The following is a 22,777-nucleotide window of genomic DNA, read 5'->3' as shown; positions in this document are numbered from 1 at the left end:
TTAAAATGTGTACAATTAAGTAGCTTTTATTATAGTCATAGGATGTGTACCATTTTGACAGTTAGTTTTAGAATGTTTTAAATCACTTCAGAAATACTCTGTGTCCGTCCAGTAGTAGTTATTCCTATCCAACTCTCACAGTCTTGGGCTGCCATTACATCTACTCTCTGTGTGTAGATTGGCCTAATCTGAATAACACATGTAAAAGGTGCCACACAATCTGTGTGGTTTGTGTTCCTCTTACAGTCTTGTTTGCAGAAGCACCTAAGGAGTTTGAGGGAATATGTAGTTTTCCAAATTGAGCAAGTATTTTGTGTAGTTGTTATCTGCCCAGGGAAAGCGAGTTTTGAAGTCAGGATGGCTTAGCAGGCTCCTGGGATAGATCCAGTCAGCATCACCATTCAGAGCTATCCATCTTTGTGATAATATGAGCCGAGCCTTCCCCCCTGCACCTGCTGAAAGGCTCTACAGATCATTTGGCAACATGCTAAGGGATCATGTGGAGGTCACTGCTTTGATCAAATAGATTTCTCCTTTGCTCAAATGGATTTCAGGAGAAATCTAAGTCTGGGGGGGGGGCATGTGCAAATAGTTACTTTGCAAAGTTAGTGTTTTATTACGAGATGTTCTTTGAGTAAGAGTTTCCCTGTTGAGCCAGTTCCCCTGTGTCCTGTGTCGTACCCAAGCATGGAACAGAGTGTGGTTCAGCTTCATCTCTCTGTGTGTCTTATTGGCTACATAGCACCCCAGCTGCAGCCATCTCCTATGAAGAGCAGAAGGCACCTTGATGGATCATTTGGATCCTGCTGCTAGAGGGATTGATTGGTGTGTCCTGTTTCCTTGAAACCTGTGATGATCCAGAAGTTGCCACATTTTCAAATTACAAAGGAAATTACTAAATGGAAGGGCAAAGGTCATGTGTAGGTTATAATACAACCCAGCATGACAAAGTTAAAAAAACTTACAAGTACTAACCACCAAAAACTAAATTAACCTAACTAAACACAGGCTCTTCACCTTGTATGTGCTTCTTCTTGCTATCTGCCGAGTAAGGCTGGCACTTCCTTAATTCCCCAGATAAACTCTAAGGCAAAACAGCTGCATTCTGGAAGAAAAACTTCAAGTGGCAGTCAGACAGCCCTTGGTAGTTGTCTGAGGAGTGCCTAGAAGGAAGATAAACTTGACCAGTTTATCTGAACCCAGGGCTGTAGGAAGTGGGGCTGTGCTCTTAGCCATTGGTGCCCTTTTGTGGAAGAGTGGGAGTAGTTAATGCTGCCTGGTGGAACTTCACCTTCAGCATTATAGGAAGAGAAAAGAAAAGAAAAGAAAAGAAAAGAAAAGAAAAGAAAAGAAAAGAAAAGAAAAGAAAAGAAAAGAAAAGAAAAATCTCAAAGGAGGTGTCCCAGTAAGGGTTTCTATTGCTGCAATGAAACACCATGACCAAAGCAAGTTGGGGAGGGAAGGGTTTATTTGGCTTATGCTTTCACATCACAGTTCATCATTGAAGGAGGCCAGGACAGGAACTCAAACCGGACAGGAACTCAAACCGGACAGGAACCTGGAGTCAGGAGCTGATGCAGAAGCCATGGAGGGTGCTGCTTAGTGGCTTGCTCCCTATGACTTGCTCAGCCTGCTTTCTTATTAGAACCCAGGACCCCCAGCCCACGGGGTCCCACAATGAACTGAACCCTTTCCCAGCAATCACTAATTAAGAAAATGCCCTCAGCTGATCTTAATGAGGCATTTTTCTCAATTGACGTTCCTTCTCAAGTCATTCTAGCCTGGGTTAGGTTGACATAAACCTAGCCAGCACAGAAGGTATTTTAGAATTCCTTTGTTTGAAGAATTAGAAAGAAGGAAGGAAGGAAGGAAGGAAGGAAGGAAGGAAGGAAAGAAGAAAGATAGAAGGAAGGAAGAAAAACTGACAAACATAAAATAGTGTTTATTAGCTTATGTATCCAAAATAAATAGGTAAGTAGGAGCAGTTAGACCTGGAAGCTCAGGATCAATCAGGGTTTTTCCCTTTCCCTCCTCCCTTAGCTTGGCTCTATTTTGGTATCTTGCTGGGTGGGTATCATAGTGGCCACCGGAAACTCCAGGACATTAATTTAAACAAAGGGGTGGCGGCTACCTTTTCATGGAGTTCCAACCTGGGTTCTGGGACCTAACCTCCTTGCCCATTCCTGAATGAATCATTATGGTTGGGATGGGGCAGAGTTTTGTAATTTGCCACCCTGGGGTATGAGTCCCACCCAGAGGGAGGCAGGTGTGTTATTAGCACACTTGAATAGGGAATGGGAAAGGGGAAACTACCGATTCCCAAGGAACCTCAGGGTGGTTCCAGGAGAGAGTAGATGATGTGCACAGCCACACATCTGAGCGTGTTTAGCCAGAATACTATGTCTGAGGAAGTAAATCACTTTTCTGCTACAGACTAGAGAGAGAGAGAGAGAGAGAGAGAGAGAGAGAGAGAGAGAGAGAAAGAAATGAACAAGGCAGGAGAGACACCAGGGTAAGATGGCTTCAGGAATGCTAGATATCAGAGTTTTATACAGCAAACCCCATTTTCCCCATTGTTCATGACAAAGTAACAACTCTGCTCCTACAAGGAAAGAGCCCCCTGGATCTGAGTGTGAGCCCCTGGATAAAAGTAGCTGCGGTGAAGGCTCGCAGGCCACCAGTGATAGCGAGCTGGCTGGGGTTGCAGCTGCCCCGTGCCAGTTCACCTTTCTTTGAGGTTTTTCCAGAATCTTGACGCTATTTCCCTTCTCTTTCTTAGTAAACAATTTATTTACATTTTCCTTAAGCTAGAATATCCCCTGATTCTATCTGGGACCCCCAAAGACTTCTTCATCAGCTTACACAACAGAGTGCTGCATCTCTTCCTGCTGCAGCCTGAAGCTCTGCATGAGCAGAGCTGCTGCTTGTGTGAGGTGTGAGCCCACATGCAGGGGCTTCCTAAGCTCCTTGGAAACAGGGGTGGGGGGAAGATAGACAAGAGGCTGGGAAGGCAGGTGCAGCCCTCAGCGGGTGCAGTGACGACAGTGGACATGAATGTAATCACAGCCTATACGACAGAAAATAATATGCACACATTCCTGAAGATAGTCAGATTAAACAACAGAGTGGCAAATCTAAATAAAAATACTGTAGATCCTTGAGTGTTGCTTATGCTTACTCCCTCCCTGTCCTCTATGAATTTCGGGATTTCTATCATAATTATTTTTGAGCCATTGTAGCTGCCACCGCCACCACCATTACCACCTCCTCTTCCTTCTCCTCCTCCTGCTTTTTCTCCTCCTTTCCTTTATGGCTTTTGGAACAGTTTCACTTAGCAGCCCAGGCTGCCTTGGGATCTGGTATATGTAGCCCAGACTGGCCTCAAACTTGTGGTCCTTCTGAGTACTATGATTACAACCACATGTGGCTCTTCGAGCCATTTTTACTCATTCATTCATTGAGTCATTGAGCAAATACTTATTGAACACCTACTGTGTGCTGGCCCGTTTCTAGGGGATACAGTGGGCAATAAAACAAAATCCTTGGCTTCGTGCAGTTTGCATTCTAAGAAAAAAAGAACAAACAATCCATAAGGGCTTATGTGAACTGAACAGCAGCACTGTGTGCTAAGAAGAAAATAAGCCAGGCAAGAAGGGTCAAGTGCTAGTGGAAGGAGGCTGCCACTTAATGTTTAAAAACAGGATATGGCTAGGCGGTCTGGAGCAAGCTGGCAGCCTTCTCCAAGGAGAAGCCCCTGCTCTAACAGAGGAGGTGAGGCCCAGATACAGGGGCAGAAGCAGATTGCTGTAATAAATATCTAAAAAAACAGCCAGGTGGTGATGGCATACACTGTAAATCACAATACTCTTGAGGCAGGCAGATCTCTGTGAGTTGGAGGCCAGCCTAGTCTACAAAACAAGTTCCAGGACAGCCAGGGCTATACAGAGAAACCCTGTCTAGAGAAACAAAACACAAAAAAATTAAAAAACAAACAAAACAATAACAACAAAACCCCCAAACAACTAGGTGGGCAGAATTGCTCAGGACAAGGGAGCAAAGGATAGCATGTTCAAAAAGGCCTCCTTGGTTCTTGGATCATGGAGAGAGGGTAGGGCAAGAGGGAGCATATTCAGGGAAGGGGAAAAGGGAAGCCCATTGAGAGGTCAGGGCAGAATGAAGGGGCCTGATGTGCATGTTAAAAAGTTGTTCCCACTGTGGTAAGGAATAAAGACAGAAGCAGACAGAACAATTAAAAGGTTGCTGAGAAAAAGCAGACCTGACATTGAGGACCTGAGAGGTTGAGGTAAAAGCAGGGAGACTTCCAAAACATGCAGCCCTCGTTTTTCTGGCTGGGGTGAATGTGGAGCTGGGCTCAGATGTGATTGCACTCTTGTTCGTACATACTGTGGAGGCCTAGTATGGATGGGGGACGGGATCCAGGAAATCAACTGTAAGCTGAGATCTAATACCTGTCATGAAAATGTATCCTTAGGAACAATGCTCTCACAGTTTCAGTTTTACAAGGGACATCACACTGTATTGAAGAGCTGTAGTAAAGGCATGGAGCACTGCTGTGCTTTGGGCTGACGATCATGGTGCAAAGCCAGCCATGACTTGTAGTCATCTAGCCTATACTGGATTTTCCATAGCCCAGAGATCATAGAATGTCAGTAAGAGTACATTAGAGCCCTGCCTAGGATTAGCAAGTCTAGGAATTTGGATGCCTAGTCACCACCTTCCACTTACAGAGAGCAGCTGTGACCTTAAGAGCTACAGTGTAGGTGTGGGCTGGTGAAATGGCTCAGAGAGTAAACCTGATGGCCTGAGTCCAATACCCAGGACGCAGGTGAAAGGACAGACTGGCTCTTGCAACTCATCCTCTGATCTACACACACACACACACACACACACACACACACACACACACACACACACATTAATAAATGTAAAAATAAATAAATCTTCGTATTCACCCCATCACATGCATGATATCTAGATTTACTTGCCTTTCTGTCCTAAATAATGAGTTCCGTCTTTCTGTTTTGGACCTCAGGGGTTGCCCTTCTCTCAGATGTGTACCCTGAAGAAATCTTGGTTGACCTGTTGGCCAAATACGATAGTGGCAAAGAGAAGCACACTCCAGAGACCAGAATGAAAGTTGGAGAGGTCCTGATGCGAATTGTCAGAGCATTAGGTGAGTTTTTTGTTTGTTTTTCATCTCATCCTCTGAAACAAAGCAGTGTGGTTTTAAAATCTTTGTGTATTAGAGGGCTCATCCTACTAGCAGATCAGGGGTGGTGACGAACTGTTTAGGAATTGCGCACATATTGAGCAAGTAAAACTGAGAAGATTGTTTATTTTCCTATAGCTGCTTAGTTTCCCTCCCGAAGAGCTGTTTCCCTGGGGTCTATGTGATTAGAATGGGCTCTTGATTGCAAACCAGGCTGGCCTAAGATACACTCAACAGTTCAGGCAGGCCTCCATCTCACAGTCTGCTCCCTCATCCTAGAGTACTAGGATTATAGATACACCCCACCATGCCCAACAAGTCCTTTAAACAGGCTGTTGTTAGATCCAGGATGAATGAAATGTGACTCAGACCTTCAGCAGTTTGTCAGGGTTCCTTCGCCAGAGAGTGGTACTGCTAGAGCTGAAGCACCCTGAAGGAGTTGCTCCCTGCCTACAGACTGAGAGTGGTGATTGTCTTTCCTGGATTCAAATACTGAGCTGCTTCTAGCTGGTTGAGTGATCATGGGAATGTTTCTTTGCTTCTTGGTGCTTTAGTGTTCACATGTATAAAAGAGGATATTCATACTAAATAAGGTCATATTTTGAATAATAAAATTAAAGGGAATCAACTGGACCTAGTGGTACAGAACTGGAATCCCAGCTACTTAAGAGCCTGAGGTGGGGGATCACAGTTCAAGTCCTGCCTGGTTTACAGAATGAGTTCAAGAACAACCTGGGTAACTTAGTGAAACCCTATTTCAGGAGTTAAAAGAGGGATGGGGGAATGTAGCTCAGTGATAGAGTGCTCGCCTAAACTGTATGAGGGCTTGGGTTTAATCTCCAGTACTGCAAAAATAGCCAAAACCAGAAACATAAGGGGGCACTGGAGAGGTGGCTCAGCTCACATCAAGCAGCCAGGTCATTTTCTGCGATGGGAGATAAAGGATGGGCTTACTGGAGAGAGGCTCTGCTCCTCTGCAGGTATCTGTAGTTAACCGTGTTTCCCAGGCAGCCCTGTCATTTCAAGGCAAATCCCATGAATTCTGGCAGCTCTACTCCCTGCACCTCACTTTTCTGAGTTTCCAGCCTCGAGCACAGTCATAGCTTTAGTTTGCTTGTTTGGGTTTTTTTGAGACTCTCTCTATGTAGTCCTGGAATTCACTCTGCAGACCAAGCTGGCCTCAGGCTCACAGAGATGTACCTGCCTTGGCCTCCCGAGTTCTGGGGTTAAAGGGTGTTCCATTCCTCCTGGCTAGTCACAGCTTTAACTGTCTCATTCACATCCTGGGTGCAGCATCCATAATCTGAAAATTTAGACTCCCAAATGGTCCAAAATCTGAACTTTTTGAATACTTCTTATGATGTCATAACTAGAAAATTCCATACTACAAAACTTTGTTTTATTCAAAAAACATTTTAAGTAAAATTACTTTCATTTTATGCATACAAATGGTATACAAAACAAAAATGAATTTTGTGTTTATACTTATACATATCCAGATATTACAAAACTCAGAAAATTATGAAATCTGAAAGACTCTGGTCCTCAGCTTCTTGGATGAGGTGCAGTCACCTGTGCCAATGTGCTGGGTGCATAGAGCAAATGACTTAAAGTCCTTTCAAGGGAAATAGGGCTTATTCATATGGCACAAGCAGTGTTCTTATTTTGCTAATGTTGTGGAGGTCCGTGTGAGCACCAATGTGATGACGCTTGCCTAATGCACACCCCAGTTGCATTCAGGGCCTTACTCCTTCTTACCCTCAGCAGTGTGTAGTGGTGTGAAAGGAGCTAGGATTCAGTACAATGCCCCTCTCTTGGCCTCATCCTCTAGCTCCTAGCTGTACAGGGTGGTGGTGGGAGAACTCAACAAGAGTTCATTTCTCCTTCTATTTTAAAACTTGGACTGGATGTGGTGGCAGAGGCAGGCAGATCTCTGTGAGTTCAGGACCAGCCTGGTCCATATATTAAATTCCAGGTTATCAAGGGCTATATATTGGCAGCTATCTCAAAAATCAAAGCAAAACAAGCAAAAACAAAACAAGAACCCTTCAAGGTATTCTATATAACCAGCAATGTTTATAGTACACTAATATCAAGAGTACAATTTTATGACATTCAGTTTACTTAACTACTATTCAAATTAGAAATGACCCCCCAAAACTTCCTTTTGCCCTTTCTAGTCTGTGCCTGCCCCAGAGATAAGCAATCTTCTGAATTGTTTTTTTATCATTTTCAGTTTACTTTGATTGGTTTCTTTTTTGTTTTGTTTTTGTTTTTCGAGACAGGGTTTCTCTGTAGCTTTGGGGCCTGTCCTGGAACTAGCTCTTATAGCCCAGGCTGGCCTCGAACTCACAGAGATCCACCCGCCTCTGCCTCCCAAGTGCTGGGATTAAAGGTGTACACCATCACCGCCCAGCCACAGCAACTTCTTACCTCTGCAAAATCCTCAGACTGAAAAAAGGGCCAACCTCCTGTCTCCTCCCTCTTTATATTTCTCTCTCTGCTGAGCCATTTCACTTCCTCTCTGTCTGTACAGACCTCTAGACCTCTACGGTTAGCTAATGGCTAGCTCCACTCTCTGATCTTCCAGCAAGCTTTATTTGTTAGAGTACACACAAGATATCACTGCCTTTACCCTTTTTTGTCTAAAATAAGAAAGAAGGTTATAACTAATATAAGAAAAACTATGTACAATAAGTATAATATATATGCTATATACAGGCAACAAATACATCAGCAATGTCTAGTTCATTAGCAGTTGACAGATTTAGAAAAAATACACCATGTCTCTCCTATCTTGGTAAGTCCTAAAGGTTGTCTTTAATTCACTTTATTCTAACTTACATTACCAAAACTATATTTTTATGTCTCTTAAATTTATACACTTTTACAACTCTTTAGTGAATTTCTTTTCTGAATCTGGCGATAAGGAAAACTATAACTATAAAGTCTTCAACTCTGTCACAGACCCAGGAAGGAAATAATATTACCTGAGTAAATGGGAAGTGCAAGCAAGTAACTTCCAAAAGTTATGAGAAATGATAGAAAAAGCTGACTGCCTGGATAGTCACCCATGGTTTCTCTGCAATATTGGGGCATCCATCTTCAGCCTATAAGCCTAGCATGTCTGACTGACTTTTTGTGAAACAGGATATTCTGAAGGGCTATCCTACCTTGTCTTGGCAAAATTTGATAGAGGTAGGTGAATCTCTGTGAGTTTGAGGCTACCCTGGTCTACAAAGTGAGTTCCAGGACAACCAGAGCTGTTACACAGAGAAATCCTATCTTGAAAAACCAATGGGAGAAAATAGATTCAATAATCTGCTCTTATATCCTATCATATCTCCCTTTTTTCTTTTCAAAACAAGAACTCTGAATCTAATCTCCTTTGTTCAACTTTTTTCCTAACCATAACCATTAACAACTTGTAACCAACCACCCTAAATGATGGCAATTATCCATAACCCATTGAATGACCAAAACCTACCCACCCTATCTCTTGGGAATGTGGGCATCAAGTACTTAAATTTACTTCCTGCAATCTGGGGGTGATGGCATCTTTAGGGGATGCTGAAAAGAAAAATTTGGGTTAATGGTCAAGTCCTAGAAGAGATAGCTGTATCATTTCTTCTCCAGTCTCTGCATAATGGGAGAGTGAAGGGTTTTGTCTCAAGTTCTGGCTAGAGTAGTCTGAGGCTGGAAAATCTCAGCTAGCCACCTCAAAGTTGCCCTTTAGATGATGTTTGTCAGCTTAGTGGTGTTATCATAGTTCTGGAGGAATCATTGTGGGTCCCCATTCTCCTTTTGGAGATTTCAAAGGTTGCTTTTAGGCATGTTCATGGTTCACCACAGAAAACTGATAGAGACTCAAACCTGAAATCATGTACAGAAAGTTAGATGAAACCTTTTTCTGGAATTAGTTAGTACTCTATATGACCAATAATATCATGACAAAAAGTTTAATTAATGTATATATATAAATATTAATCTTACAAATTTACATTGTACATTAGCATTTTCAAAAGCCAGACATTCAATAATTATTTATCTAGCTTCTGAATTTGATATCATTCTATTTACTACTAAAGTCAGTCTTTGTAAGAATTCTGTGAAGGTTTCCTTTGGGCCCTGTATAACTTTAGTAAATGACTCACTTTTCTTTCCTACTTCTCTACTTCTGTCCCCAAGCATTCAAAGCTGCTGTACAACCTAAAGTCAAGGCATAGTCATAATAGAAAGATTGCCTTTGTACATTAGCATAATTTGCCTCTCCATGAAGGTGGTCTTGGGAGATTTCCATACCTCTAGCCCTACTTCATTGTTCAATGGTCTTAGCCTCATCTTTCCACCAGATCCTCCATTGTAATTGAGGACCAGGCTTCAAGACTGCTATAACCAAGTCTTTCCAGTCTTGAGGGATAATTCTATTATACGTTGATAATTTTATTATAAGTTCAAATCTGCTTCACAAAAGGTGAATGCATATAATATGAGACTGTTGCTTTCTTGAATCTCCTTAAATCTAACATTTCCACAGGAGTACCTTCAGCTCTTGTACAGCCTTTGGGATATCTATCATTTGATAGTTGTTCCTGTAAGGATATATTAATGTTGGTTGTTTGAAAACCTTAGATTGTTTCTCTCTAACCTTAAAGTGCGATGATGAGATTGTTTCCTCTTTAAATTCCTTTGTCTGGATCTGAATATCTTTATGATTTGTTTTGTTAAGTTTTTCTAAAACTTGCATCTTAGCAGTCGGATTAACCAACTTTTTTTAAGTGATAAAACAAAATTTATATATCTGATGTTTCTAATTGACATTATATAAATTTTATCTAAATTAGTTATCCTCTCATTTAATTGTCCCATTTTCAAACCAGTGTATTATCATACAAAGACCTAACTCCCTCCATTGTAACAGTGTTTCCCATTTTTTAATGTGGGAAAAAAACTTTCTCTCTTTTTCCTTTTTTTTTTTAACTAATCCCCCCCCTTAAGAATTTCCAGTTGTTAGCCAGACAGTGGTGGCACACGCCTTTAATCCCAACACTCAGAAGGCAGAGGCAGGCGGATCTCTATGAGTTCAGGGCTAGCCTGGTCTACAAGAGCTAGTTCTAGGACAGGCTCCAAACCTGGACTCCAAGGGGAAAAAGAAAGAAAGAAAGAAAGAAAGAAAGAAAGAAAGAAAGAAAGAAAGAAAGAAAGAAAGAAAGAAAGAAAGAAAGAAAGAAAGAAAGAGGGAGGGAAGGAAAGAAAGAAAGAAAGAAAGAAAGAAAGAAAGAAAGAAAGAAAGAAAGAAAGAAAGAAAGAAAGAATTCTCACCAAGTCCGCTGACAATGACGGTGGAGCACAAGGCTGCATAGCACGTCAGATCTGAGAGCATAGGCAGTGCACAGCCTGGCTGAGGCAGTTGCAGCTGCTAGCATGTAGCCGTGAGATGAGAGTGTATGGCAGCAGCCCAAGGAGAGGTAGGTGTTGTAGGGGAAGCATATAACCCACAGGGGAGAGGGAGCCCGGCTGTCTGAAAAAACACTGGATTGTGTGGAAGAAGCATGCATAGCGGGAACTGCCTGAAAGTAGGACCAGCCAGTCTAGGTTAGGTAAGTCCTGTGGCATTTGGAGTCCAGGTGCTTCTGGAGTTTGGGTGGCAGCTGAAGAGTGTTGTAGAGAGGCTGTAACAGGAAAATCCCAAACTTGCTCAGAGCTTGGGGGAAAAAATAATAGAAAACCTAGCTGGTGGGGTGGTGACTCCAGTGGGAACCCACATGCAGCTCCAGCATGCACCAGTGGCTACAAAGTCACAGGTAAGCAGCTTTTTTGTGAATTTGTGCTCTAAAGTTGGGCACCATATGTAGCATGAGTTCTAATTGGTGTTAATAAAAACCCTAGCCAGATATTGGGGTAAATACTGAAAGATCAGAGAGACAAAGGAGCAAGCCACAGCCACTTCTTACCTCTACAAAATCCTCAGACCAAATCAGGGACTAAGCTCCTGTCTCCTCCCACTTTATATTCCTCTCTCTACCCAGCTGTGTCAATTCCTGTCTGTATAGATCTCCAGACATCTATGGTCAACTAGTGACTCACTCCACCCTCTGATCTTCCAGCAAGCTTTATTTGTTAGATATCACCACAATGTGAATTCAGATTGAATCTGGAAGTGCAAACATACTTCTAAGCTGTGCTATGTAGTGCATTTTCCTGTTGCCGTGATTAAGGGGCGCAGGGTTGTCGGATCATCTCACTCTTTTAATGATGCTGAGCCTGATCCTGGCCTATTTGTTATAAACCTGTTGACTGTCATGGGTTAAGTAGTCACAGATAACCTTACACAGATACAGTGTTTCATAGGGGCTCTCTCTTTTCTTTGCCTGGTTTTTGGCAATTTTTTATTCTTTGAGTTTTTGAGATAGTGTCATTTCCTGCCTTGAGCGCTCCCATACCCCTCTCTCTTTGATCTCTTTTAAATTCATGACCTCTTTATTATTAATTATTGTTGCATGCATATGTGTATATGAATATATATATATATTTCTAAACATAACCTTCTCAGTTTGTATAATGTCACTTGTGTGCATGTTTTCAGGGTTGATCATTTGGTATTGGATAACCAATTGGTATGCTATTCCCTTGGGAAGACTGTTTCTTCCACTCAGCATTCCTGAGTTGCCTGTAGTTCTTTGTGTAGGGGAAAGATCGCAGGGCCTTAACCCTAAGGTTAAAAACCCTTCAGTCTTAACCCCTGTCCAGTTTGTCATGTCTTTTGTTCCTGTTCATCTCATATTTAGGAAATTATGTTGGTGAGACTTAATGGGTATACCTTTTTTTTTTTTAGACAAGACCTGCTGTATAGCCCAGGCTGGCCTTAAACATGCAATGTTCCTTCTTCAGCTTCTCAAATGTTAGAAGATATATGTATATCTCTAGACTCAGACAGGATTTCATTTTTATTTTTTAATTTTAATTAATTAATTAATGTATTTTCTTTTTTTGAAACAAGGTTTCCTCTTTCTAGCCTTGGCTGTCCTGGAACTCACTTTGTAGACCAGGCTGGCCTTGAACTCAAAGAGATCTGTCTGCCTCTGCCTCCTGAGTGCTGGCATTAAAGGCGTGTGCCACCACTGCCTGGCTAGGATTTCATTTTTAAAAGAGTTTATTTTTATTATTTTTAATTTTATGCATATGAGAGTGTAGGCGCTTTGCATCCCCTGTTTCTGGAGTCACAGGATTGTGAACCACCTGATGTGGGTGCTGGGAACTGAACCCAGGTCCTCTGGAAGAGATGTATGCACTCTTAACTGCTGAGCCATCTCTTCAGCCCTACTATGTTGTCATTTTTTAAAGTCTGTATATTTAAAGATCTTGAATTATTGATGTTTATATTGTAGATATTTTCTTCTGTTGTTAATCTTTTAGTTTTGTTTCTGAAGCAGAATTGTGGGGTTATTTTTTGTTTATTTGTTGTAGGTAAATCTGACTTTCCCTTTATGACTTCTTTCTTATGCAGTTAGGTCTCCCAAACTATGTCTGTTCATGTATGAATCCCTATGTCTTTATCTCCTTCTTTTGATGTAGAGAACGCTATGGTAGGATTCTGGCCTAGTCTGTCCTTTTAGAGGAACAATTTTTTTTTAAACTTTCAGAAATGTAATCTTAACACATTGTTAAGCTGCCAATCTTCCCAAATGTTTTTCCATCTGTTTCCTCTTGTGTGGTCCAATGTTGATATTGACAATAACCTGTGGGCTATTATGTACCATTGCATTAAAAAAAAACTAGAAAAATGTAAAACATTAAACTGGGTGTGGTGACTCTCGTTGTAATCCTAGCACTGGGGAGGTAGAGATGGGGGGATCTGGAAATCCAGGGGATCCTCCACTGCATGGGGATTCAGAGGCCAGACTGGACTTCAAGAGATCCTGCCTCAAAAAATAACAACCGACCAATGGCTGTTATACTTAAAAGGCAGACTGCAGCACTCATTCTACAGGTTGCTCACAGCTGTGTAAACTCCAGGGGGCATCTCTGTATGAATGGCATACCCCTTAACTGTCTGCTCCTCAACCGAGGGGGCTTTAAAGTACACCAAGTAAAATAACTGCCAACTTGTCTCACAACCTAAGTTGCATTTCCAGATATTAGGCTTAATTACTCTTTCATGAAAAATTATTCATCCCTGGGAGCTAGAGAAATGGCTTGGCAGATAGAAGCATGTACTGTTCTTCCCAAGCACCGGAGTTCTATTCCTTGCATCCTTACCAGGCAGCTCACAACTGTCTGTAAGTTCAGCCCCAGGGAAATCTGATGCCTCTGGCCTCCACAAGTACCTGCACTTTTGTGCACACTCATGTGTGCACACATGCTCATACACATACACATACACACATACAGAAACATAATTTTTAAAATAAAACTTTTAAAGTTATTCATTACTTTCTATAAAATATCTATAAATTCTCTTATATGTGAGGATTTCTTACTGAGCAGGTTTCATCTGTTTTCTACCAATCAGTGGGTTGCTGAGGATCAAACCGTGACCTGTGTGTACCAGGCAAGGGCCTGAAGGTCACCTTTGCAATAACCTTTTTGTCATCCTTCTACCTCTTTAATGGACCATAAGATGAACTACTAAATACTGCCTATGTTTAGGGGATATTTCGTGTACTTTACAAATATTTATTTCTCATTTTAAGGACTATATGAAAATAGAGGTTGTTTTTTTAATTTGTTTGGTTGAGTTTTTGACTTTGATACTAGGGATTATACCCAGGACCTCACACAAGCTCAGTACACACTTGACTTCTGAGCTATACTCGTCACCCCAAAGTTGCTTTTTGTTTGTTTGTTTGGTTGGTTGGTTTTTCAAGACGGCTTCTCTGTGTAAGAGCTCTGGCTGTCTTGGAACTCTGTAGACCACCTGAAGTGCTTTTTATTTGTGGAGCTTTGTTGTTGCTGTGGGTCCTGTTACTTGTTTGTTCTCTTGGGTTTTTTGTTTTTGAGACAGGTTTCTTTGTGTAGCCTTTCCTTTCCTGAAACTCACTCTACAGACCAGGCACGGATCCTCCTGCCTCTGCCTCCTGAGTGCTGGATTTAAAGGGATGCACCACCACTGCCCGGTTGCATTTTATTTGCATGTGACTCTTGTTTAAAGCTTGGGTTATAAATCTTTGATGCTAAAACTATTAACAGTTCTGCCTAGAGTGACATACAACCACTCTTTATTTAAGTTTAGTTTTTGTCAAGTTTGGAACCATAAAGTCCACATTATCTGTCCTTTCTAATAATTGTTCAAAATTCTTTATCTTGAATATATTCCCCACCCCCTCCATCTTTGTAATGAGAGCATCATAGTGCAGTTCAAAGACATTTACTGAGGTGAGTGTGGAGGAATGTACCTGTTCTTAGAATTGAGACCCCTGAAGCAGTGGGGTTAGGAGTTCAAGGCCAGCTTGGGCTACATAGCAAGGCCTTGGGGCAAGGGACAAAAGAGGAGAGGGAGAGAGAAAGAGAGACAAAGATAGACATGCAGACTCAAACATTTGAGTGGCCACTTAATGGTAGATCTGTGGGCAGCTGGAGGCTAGAACAGGAAGCTTATAATTCAACTAGAGGTGACGGTAAGAGGTAGGAGAGACCTGCCCAGGGCATTGTGGAGACACAGAAGAAACTGTCCTGTTTGCCCTGGTTCTTCTTGATATGTACGTGAATGTGGCAGTGTGTACCAGAGACTTGTGTTTTGTTGTTGTTCTTTTGTTTGTTGTTTTGTTTTTAGCACAGCATAACTGGTCAGTTTGGGAGAAATAACTTTAGTGTGGTAACTCAGAGATTTTCACCTCCTAGCAGACACGGTGAAAATATGGAAGAAGTGTGAATAATAGAGGACCAGCCTGGGCTTTTACAGAGCTCAGCTGCAGAAAACCATAGTTAATGACTAGAATTCGCTTGGTTTTGTTTACTAGAATTCACTTGGTTTTTTATACTTGTTTTTGTTCTTTCCCCCCTTTTATAGACAAAATCTCAAAACCCTGTAGCCAAGTTTGGCCTCAAACTCACAATGTAGCCAAGGCTGGCTTGGAACTCCATATCATTCTTGCCTCCACTTCCCAGGTACTGGAATTACAGACATGCACTCAACACACTTGGCTTTAGAATTCATGTTTTTTGGGGGTTGAGGAGATGGTTCAGTGACAAGAAGTTCTTGCCAGACAAGTTTGAGGACCTGAGTTTTGTTCCCAGAACCCATGTAAAATCAGATGCAATAGTGTGTCTGTAATAGTGGCACTTCTGCAGTACGATGACGGCCTGTCTGTAATAGTGGTACTTCTGCAGTAAGATGACGGTGTGTCTGTAATAGTGGTACTTCTGCAGTAAGATGACGGTGTGTCTGTAATAGTGGTACTTCTGCAGTAATATGGGAGTGGACACAGACATATCTCTGGAAGCTCACAGGCCAGCAACCTGCCTTGCTCAGTGGTAAGCAAGATACCCTCTCTCCAACAAGATGGAGGATGAGGACTGCCACTTAAGGCTGTCCTGTGACCTCAGGAATCATGACATGCATGCCCACCCATACACACACACACACACACACACAAGAAACATACATACAGAGACACACAGACACACTCGTAGACATACATGCACACATACACACACACACATGTGCACACGCACACCCTGCCAAATGTGCTCTGGACAGCATAAGTGTGGCTCAGCTTTGTAAGTGTTTATACTAATATAATCTGGGAACACTAATGTAGTCAGACTAAAGGTTAAAGCCTAGACTAATTTATTATATTTTATTTTAAAATGTATAAATAGACCTTTCCCATTCCCTAATTACATAGTAATACTTGGTCATTTTAGGTCATTTTGAAAATATTTGAAAGTATGAAAAAGAAAACTCTCGTCTATCACTTGCAGACTAGAAGTAACCTCTCAGTTTAAAGTTCTACTTTCCTAATAGATGCTAAGGACTGAACATAGGGCTTATTGTATTCGTGGGCTATACCACTAAGCTAGGGTGCCAACCTTCAGGTTAGGTTTTAATGATTTTTTTTTCCTCAGGATTGTATATATACGTATATTCTTGTTTTTAATCTAACATTTTTTCATGAATTTTTTTGTTTTTGTTTGTTTGTTTCTCGAGACGGTTTCTCTGTAGCTTTGGAGCCTGTCCTGGAACCAGCTCTTGTAGACCAGGCTGGTCTCGAACTCACAAAGATCCGCCTGCCTCTGCCTCCCGAGTGCTGGAATTAAAGGCGTGCACCACCACCACCCGGCTCATGAATATTTTTTAAAATTTAAAATTGCACAGGCTATCCTTGAACTCTTGGGCTCAAGCTTCCCCTTCTCAGGCTACAGCTGTGCACGGCCATGCTCAGACCGTGACAGTGGTTAATAGTTGTATTATACTCAATACCCTGGATGCACTGTGGTTTTAGTTAGTTATCGTTTAGGGAGAAACTCTCTAATTCAACTGTTGCCAGCTTCTTCCTGATTCCGAGGATGCTGCTGATTTTCTATTCAGTCCCTTTGGTGAGACTTTGATTCCTTTCTTGGAAATTGCCTCCCAGGGAAGAAATGATTAGGTTAGAGTACATGTACTTTTAAGGCTCTTCACTTTTTTAAAGAAGACTTTCCTTCAAAAATGTGCATCTTGACAGCAACAATTGAGACTGCCAGTGCCTCCCAGAGAAAAATTTTTCATGCCTTCCCACTAAACTTCCAAACCCAGGCATTTGTCTCCAGTTGTGTGTGCCTTTGCTCCACGGTGAGCCAGGGGAACATGCACAAGACAGGGATGGCTCATGGATGTGTGACTCAGTGCGAGCCTCTTGCCCTAGCAGAAAGAACAGCAGATCTTAATTATTTTTAGAGATAGAATGTAGTCTTCTAATGAGCAAGCTCGGACAAGTTGCCGCTTACAGTGTCAGAGACTTCTGAAGAGGAGAGTGAAGTGGCAGGCCGCAGTCACGCTGCTCAGTCTGCAGTTGCCTGTAGGACAGATCAGGAATCCAGATTTGAATGAGGACAGGGCAGACGAGTCAATCACAGATCTTTGTTGGCATATGCCATGGCAGGTGGAATTACCCAGGATCCTGAGGCAAAATAGTATCTTCTCTCAAAATACCCTGTATTCCAGAAAAAGGGTGGGTCTGGGCTTTAGGGTGTATTTCTAACTGTTGAAACTTGCAAAACTCCCTGTCAACCCTTTTCCATGTTGCCGGCTTGGATTTTATGTTTAGGACTAGCAATCACTTTGCCCCTCAAAGTTCATTCAACTGATGAGCAACCTGGGATCTACGTCTCTACCAGCCCATCCAGCTCCAGGATAAAGCCCATAATCTGATTTTAGAAAGCCTATAATCTGTCCGGAGACTAGAGTATTCAGGCTCAGATCCTTCCCTGACTACCCATGTTCTTCCAGCCAATTACAGAAAACAAAGGAAAATTGAACATAGTCAGCCCCATATCCACGTGTTCAGTTTCTGTTAATTCAACCAACCATAGATCAAAAACACACTTTTCAAACATTGTGTGCACTAAATGTGTATACAAACTTTTTATTACAGTTATCCCCAAAGCAATAAAATAAAACAGCTATTTACATAGCATTACACTACTCTAGATATTATAAGCAATCTAGAGATGACTTAGAGTATCTGGGAAGCTATGATAGGCTTTATGAGGAACCTTATCCTATGAAGACTTTGAAACAGGTCCCTCACAGATACAGAGTGGCAGCTATAATTGGATTTGTCTAACAGGCTGCAATAAATTCCAGTTGGGTTAGTCTGGTAATTAGGACGAGGGGAATGACTATTAAATAGCTACATAGTATTTTACAGGATGTAGTGCCAAAATTTACAACAGATATTCAACTAAAATTGTGACTTTTTTTCAAAGTGAAAATTATTTATCATTTGCTTTGATTGTAAAGGGTAAAAATTTTTTGTTTTAAGAAATATGAAATTAGGTGTGATAGCACACACCTTTAATCCCAGCACTGGGGAAGAGAGAGGTAGGCAGATCTCTGTGAATTGAAGGCCAGCCTAGTAAGCATGAGTTATAAGACAGCCAGAGCTATACAAAGAGACCCTGCCTATAAAACAACATCAAACAAATTGGGCTGATGTGATATCAGAGACCGGAGAAATTACTCAATGGTTAAGAGCACTGGCTCCCTCCATAATTCCAGTCAAAGAGAGGGAGGAGGGAATACATGAACAAGTGAGGTCAAGATCATGATAGAGAAATCTACAGAGACAGATGAACCAAGGTCGTGGAAAACTCATGAACTTTGGATGGACAGCTGTGGAGCCTCCATAGGACCGAACTAGGCCCTTGGTATGTGGGAGTCAGTTGTGAAGCTTGGGGTATCTAAGGGACCCCTGGCAGTAGGACCAGGATCTATCCCTGGTGCAGGAACTAGCTTATTAGAGCCCTTTGAGGATTTGCCATGCTCAGACTTAACACAGATGGGAGGCACTTGGTCCTGTCCCAAATTAATGTGCCAAACTGTGGACACCCCATGGGAGCCCTTACCTGTTGGGAAGAGTGGATGAAGGCTGGGGGAGGGGAGTGAGGGGGTGGCAGGAGGAGGTGTACAAAGGAGAACCTTAGTAAGAATGTAAAATGAATTTAAAAATAAATAAATGTTAAAAAAAAAACATAGGCCGGGCGATGGTGGCGCACGCCTTTAATCCCAGCACTCGGGAGGCAGAGGCAGGCAGATCTCTGTGAGTTCGAGACCAGCCTGGTCTACAGAGCTAGTGCCAGGACAGGCTCCAAAGCCACAGAGAAACCCTGTCTCGAAAAACCAAAAAAAAAAAAAAAAAAAAAAAAACGCACAAACAACAGCAACAGAGCACTGTCTGCTTTTCTAGAAGACCTGGGTTTTATTCCCGGCACCCTATCCCATGGTAGCTAACAGCTTTCTATAACTCCAGTTCCAATTCATCACGGCCTCAGTGGGCACTGCATGAACATGATGCACAGGCATATGTGGAGGCAAACCAAACCACCCATTCACAGTAAATAAATATAAATAAGTTCTAAAAAATATATATTTAAAAAGAGAAGTAAAAGATGGGCATTAGTGATACACAGCTTTAATCCCAGAATTTGAGAAGCAGAGGCAGGCAGATTTCCGAGTTTGAGGCCAGCCTGGTCTACATAGCAAGTTTCAGGCCAGACTATATGGGGAGCTACATGGGGAGGCCCTGTCTCAAAAAGGGGAGACCATGTCTCCAAAAAAAAAAAAAAAAAAAAAAAAAAGGAAAGGAAAAGAAGAAGAAAAGATGCAGTTTTGGTCTAGTGATGTGGCCCAGTGAGAAAGTGCTTGCTTAGCATTTGAGAGGCCCTGGGTTTTATTCCCAATACAAAACAAACAAAAACAAAACAAAAAATCAAGTGCACCAGCATTAATACATTTTAATATAATTGACCTGTATTACTAGTCAAAGGATAATGAAGTAAATCACCTTTAGAAGTTTGTTGTGTTGGGCTGGCGAGAGGGCTCAACCTTGCCTCCAAGCCTGAGATCTACATGGTCGATTCATGACTGTCACATATATGCTGTGGCATGCACATGTATATACACACACTAATAGGTTTCACTTTAAATAGTGTTAAGGAGTTCATTGCTGTTTCTGCTGTTTGTTCCTGCAGTGCTGTGTTCGTTGAGCCCAAGGCCAATGTGTTCTAAGTAAGTGCTCTGCTGCTCAGCTCCATTTCCAGCCTTGAGGTATCTAACTCAGCAGAGCTGCTTTAAAGCTGCAGTATTATTCTACACACACACCTCACTCATGGTAATCTAATCAAGTAGTTTCCTGACTCCTGTGCCCAGCTAGCCTTATTCTTTTATATGCTTTTTTGTTTTTTTAAATAAAAACATGATTTTACTAATATAGCCTAGATTGGCCTTAAATTCATAATCCTCCTGTCTTGACCCTCTGAATGGTGGGTTTGTAGATATTACAATCATACCTGGCACTGCATTTTGTTTTATTTTGTTTTGTTTTTCAAGACAGGGTTTCCCTGTGAAACAGTTCTGGCTGTCCTGGAACTCACTTTGTAGATCAGGCTGGCCTTGAACTCACTGAGATCCACCTGCCTCTGCCTCCCAAGTACTGGGATTAAAGGTATGCACTACTACTGCCTAGCTCAAACTTTGCTTCTACTAAGTGATTGATTTCCTAATGCTAAGCCATTGTGTTCCTTAATAAATCCCACTTAGTCTAGTATACTATTATTTCATTTGATTGTATTTTGTTGCACATTTGTGTCATTTTGTGAAAGGATTATGGTGTATAGTCTTATTTTGAGTTTGCTTTAGGGCAATTAAATCTTCAAAAATATTTAAGAATTGGCTTCTGCTCTATTTCTTTAAAAAGATTTTTAATAGAGTTCATTGTTTATTTCAACACCCACCCCAGACAGGGTTTCTCTGTGTAGCCCTGGCTGTCCTTGAACTTGCTCTATAGACCAGATTGGCCTCAAACTCAAAGGTCTGCTTGGCTTTGCCTTCCAAATTCTGGAATTAATGGTGTGCACCACAACTGCCTGGCCTCAGCCTCTCAAATTCTGGTATTGTAGGTGTTAGACACCATACCCAACTGAAAAACTTTACATTTCTTTTGTAGACATAAGACTTCTTAGATTTTCTTTTCTTCTTAAGTCAGTTTTACTGATTAATATTTTTAAAGGAATTTATTATCTAAGTTACTTAATTTTCCATAAAAACAATATAGTATTCTCCTATCATTTTAATGTTTATAGGCTTTGTTGTGTTCTCCCTTGCTTCATTTTTAATGTTAATAATTTAAATATTCTTTCTCTCTTTCAACATGACCAATCTGGCTAGAGCTGCACCTACCTTTTTAGAGAGCTAGCTTTCAAAGTTCATTAATTTCTCCAATTGTGTCCAAGTTCATAGTCTGTTTCCTTGGCAACCCTTCTCTGTTTGCTTTCCAAATTATTCCTGTGTTAGGTCTATTTAGTCTGTTCTTCCCATTTAAAGCTTTATATTCCATATTACCTTTTATAATTTGGTCTCTTTAGAGTAGGAATTGCAGATCTTTCCTCGAAGTGACCTGCCGCGTGAGTCAGTCACAGGTTGGAAGCTATCAGATGCCATTGGCAAGGCAGTCTTTTTTTAAAGTTAACAAGCTAATTGTACTTGCATGTTTCAGCATTTTATTGTTATTTTTATTTTTGGTGTTCTCAGACTTTTTTTTTCAGCTCATCCCCTTATTCCAATTTAGACTCTGCTTCATTGCACATGTGAGAGAATGTGGAGCAGTTAAGCACCCAATTCACTCTTCTCGGCAAATTTTGAAATAGACTTTTGCATTTATTCTGACTGTTTAAATTGCAAAAGACTAAACCAAAGATCTGATTAAAAGACATTATTCCTCTAGGGAGAAAAATACTTATTTTTGTCTTATAGAACTTCATGTAGTAAGAATTGATTTCTCTTGAAGATTTCTGTTGACTTTATTATGTGGATGGGTGGTTTGCTTGCATATATGTCTGTGCACAGTGTTCATGTGTAGTTCCTGCAAAAGCCAAAATAGGGCATCAGATCCCTGGAGCTGTAGTTACCCACAGTTGTGAGCCACAGTGTGAATGCTGAGAATGGAGCTGTTGGCCAGTGCTCTTGACTACTGAACAAACCTGGGGCTGGGGTTTCAGTTGTAAAGTGCTTCCTGCACAAACATGAGGATCTGAGTTTGTATCCCTGGTACTTCTGTAAAAGTCAGGTAAGGCACATAGCTGGAACCCCAGAACTGGAAGGGTGTGTGCAAAGACAGATCTCAGGAACTTGCCAGCTACCATGAACTCCAGGTCCACTCAGAGACACTATCTCAGAAGCTCAAATGGAGAGCAATAGAAGGAGACACTTGGCATTGACTTGTGGTGTTCACGCGTGCACACTCTGGCGAGTGCACCTCCGCATGCACACATGCAGCACAGACACAGTGCTAAGACACTAACTCTTGGGCATGCTTGAACGAGTTTGAACATTTATGTAGCAAATTAAATTCATTAAATCATCTGAATAGTTTTAATACTTTCATCATCACAGAATGCAAAAAATCTGCATTTAAGTCTAGATTTTTCATCCTCTTTCATCTTTCAAAATGACTTTCTATAAACCTGGACTTTTCCATCTTGTGATCATGTTTCTGGATTTTAAATTCTACCCTTGAAGAAAGTTTGAGTCTGTTACTGCCTGGGGCCCTTTTCAGGAGAACAGATGGATCTGTTTGTCTTGCCGGGACAGTTTCTCATTGCACAGTTTCCATACATGGTGACTTTGTCCAGATTGACGCCCATCTTGGGGTCAGTGAGCTGCTGAAATGGAATGACTGACTTAGTTAATGCATAACTACATCATTCGGAGCCCTCCTGTTGAAACCTACATGACTGCAGCACCCTGGGTTACCAAGAACCCCTTGATAGAAAGAATTTCCTGTACGTTGTTTGGCTCTGTGGAGAAGATATTTATCTCTGGTTCTTATTTGCACATCACTGCTCTCT

General features: G+C 41.5%; 1 protein-coding gene across 1 annotated transcript in view; it reads left to right on the top strand.

Moving 5' to 3' along the window:
* Positions 1 to 22,777, top strand: part of Tango6 (transport and golgi organization 6 homolog) — a 159,178-nt gene that overhangs the window by 93,755 nt on the left and 42,646 nt on the right. The window contains exon 15 of the mRNA XM_050144150.1: positions 5,054 to 5,194. Within this exon, the coding sequence (XP_050000107.1) occupies positions 5,054 to 5,194 (141 nt within the window). The remainder of the gene's footprint in view (positions 1 to 5,053; positions 5,195 to 22,777) is intronic.

The sequence above is a fragment of the Alexandromys fortis genome, unplaced genomic scaffold (genome assembly GCF_014885135.2).
Source record: "Alexandromys fortis isolate MF-2015 unplaced genomic scaffold, M_Fortis_MF-2015_v1.1 scaffold_1, whole genome shotgun sequence".
NCBI lineage: Eukaryota > Metazoa > Chordata > Mammalia > Rodentia > Cricetidae > Alexandromys > Alexandromys fortis.
Note: the sequence above shows the minus strand (reverse complement) of the source record. Positions and strands in the feature narration are given on the sequence as shown.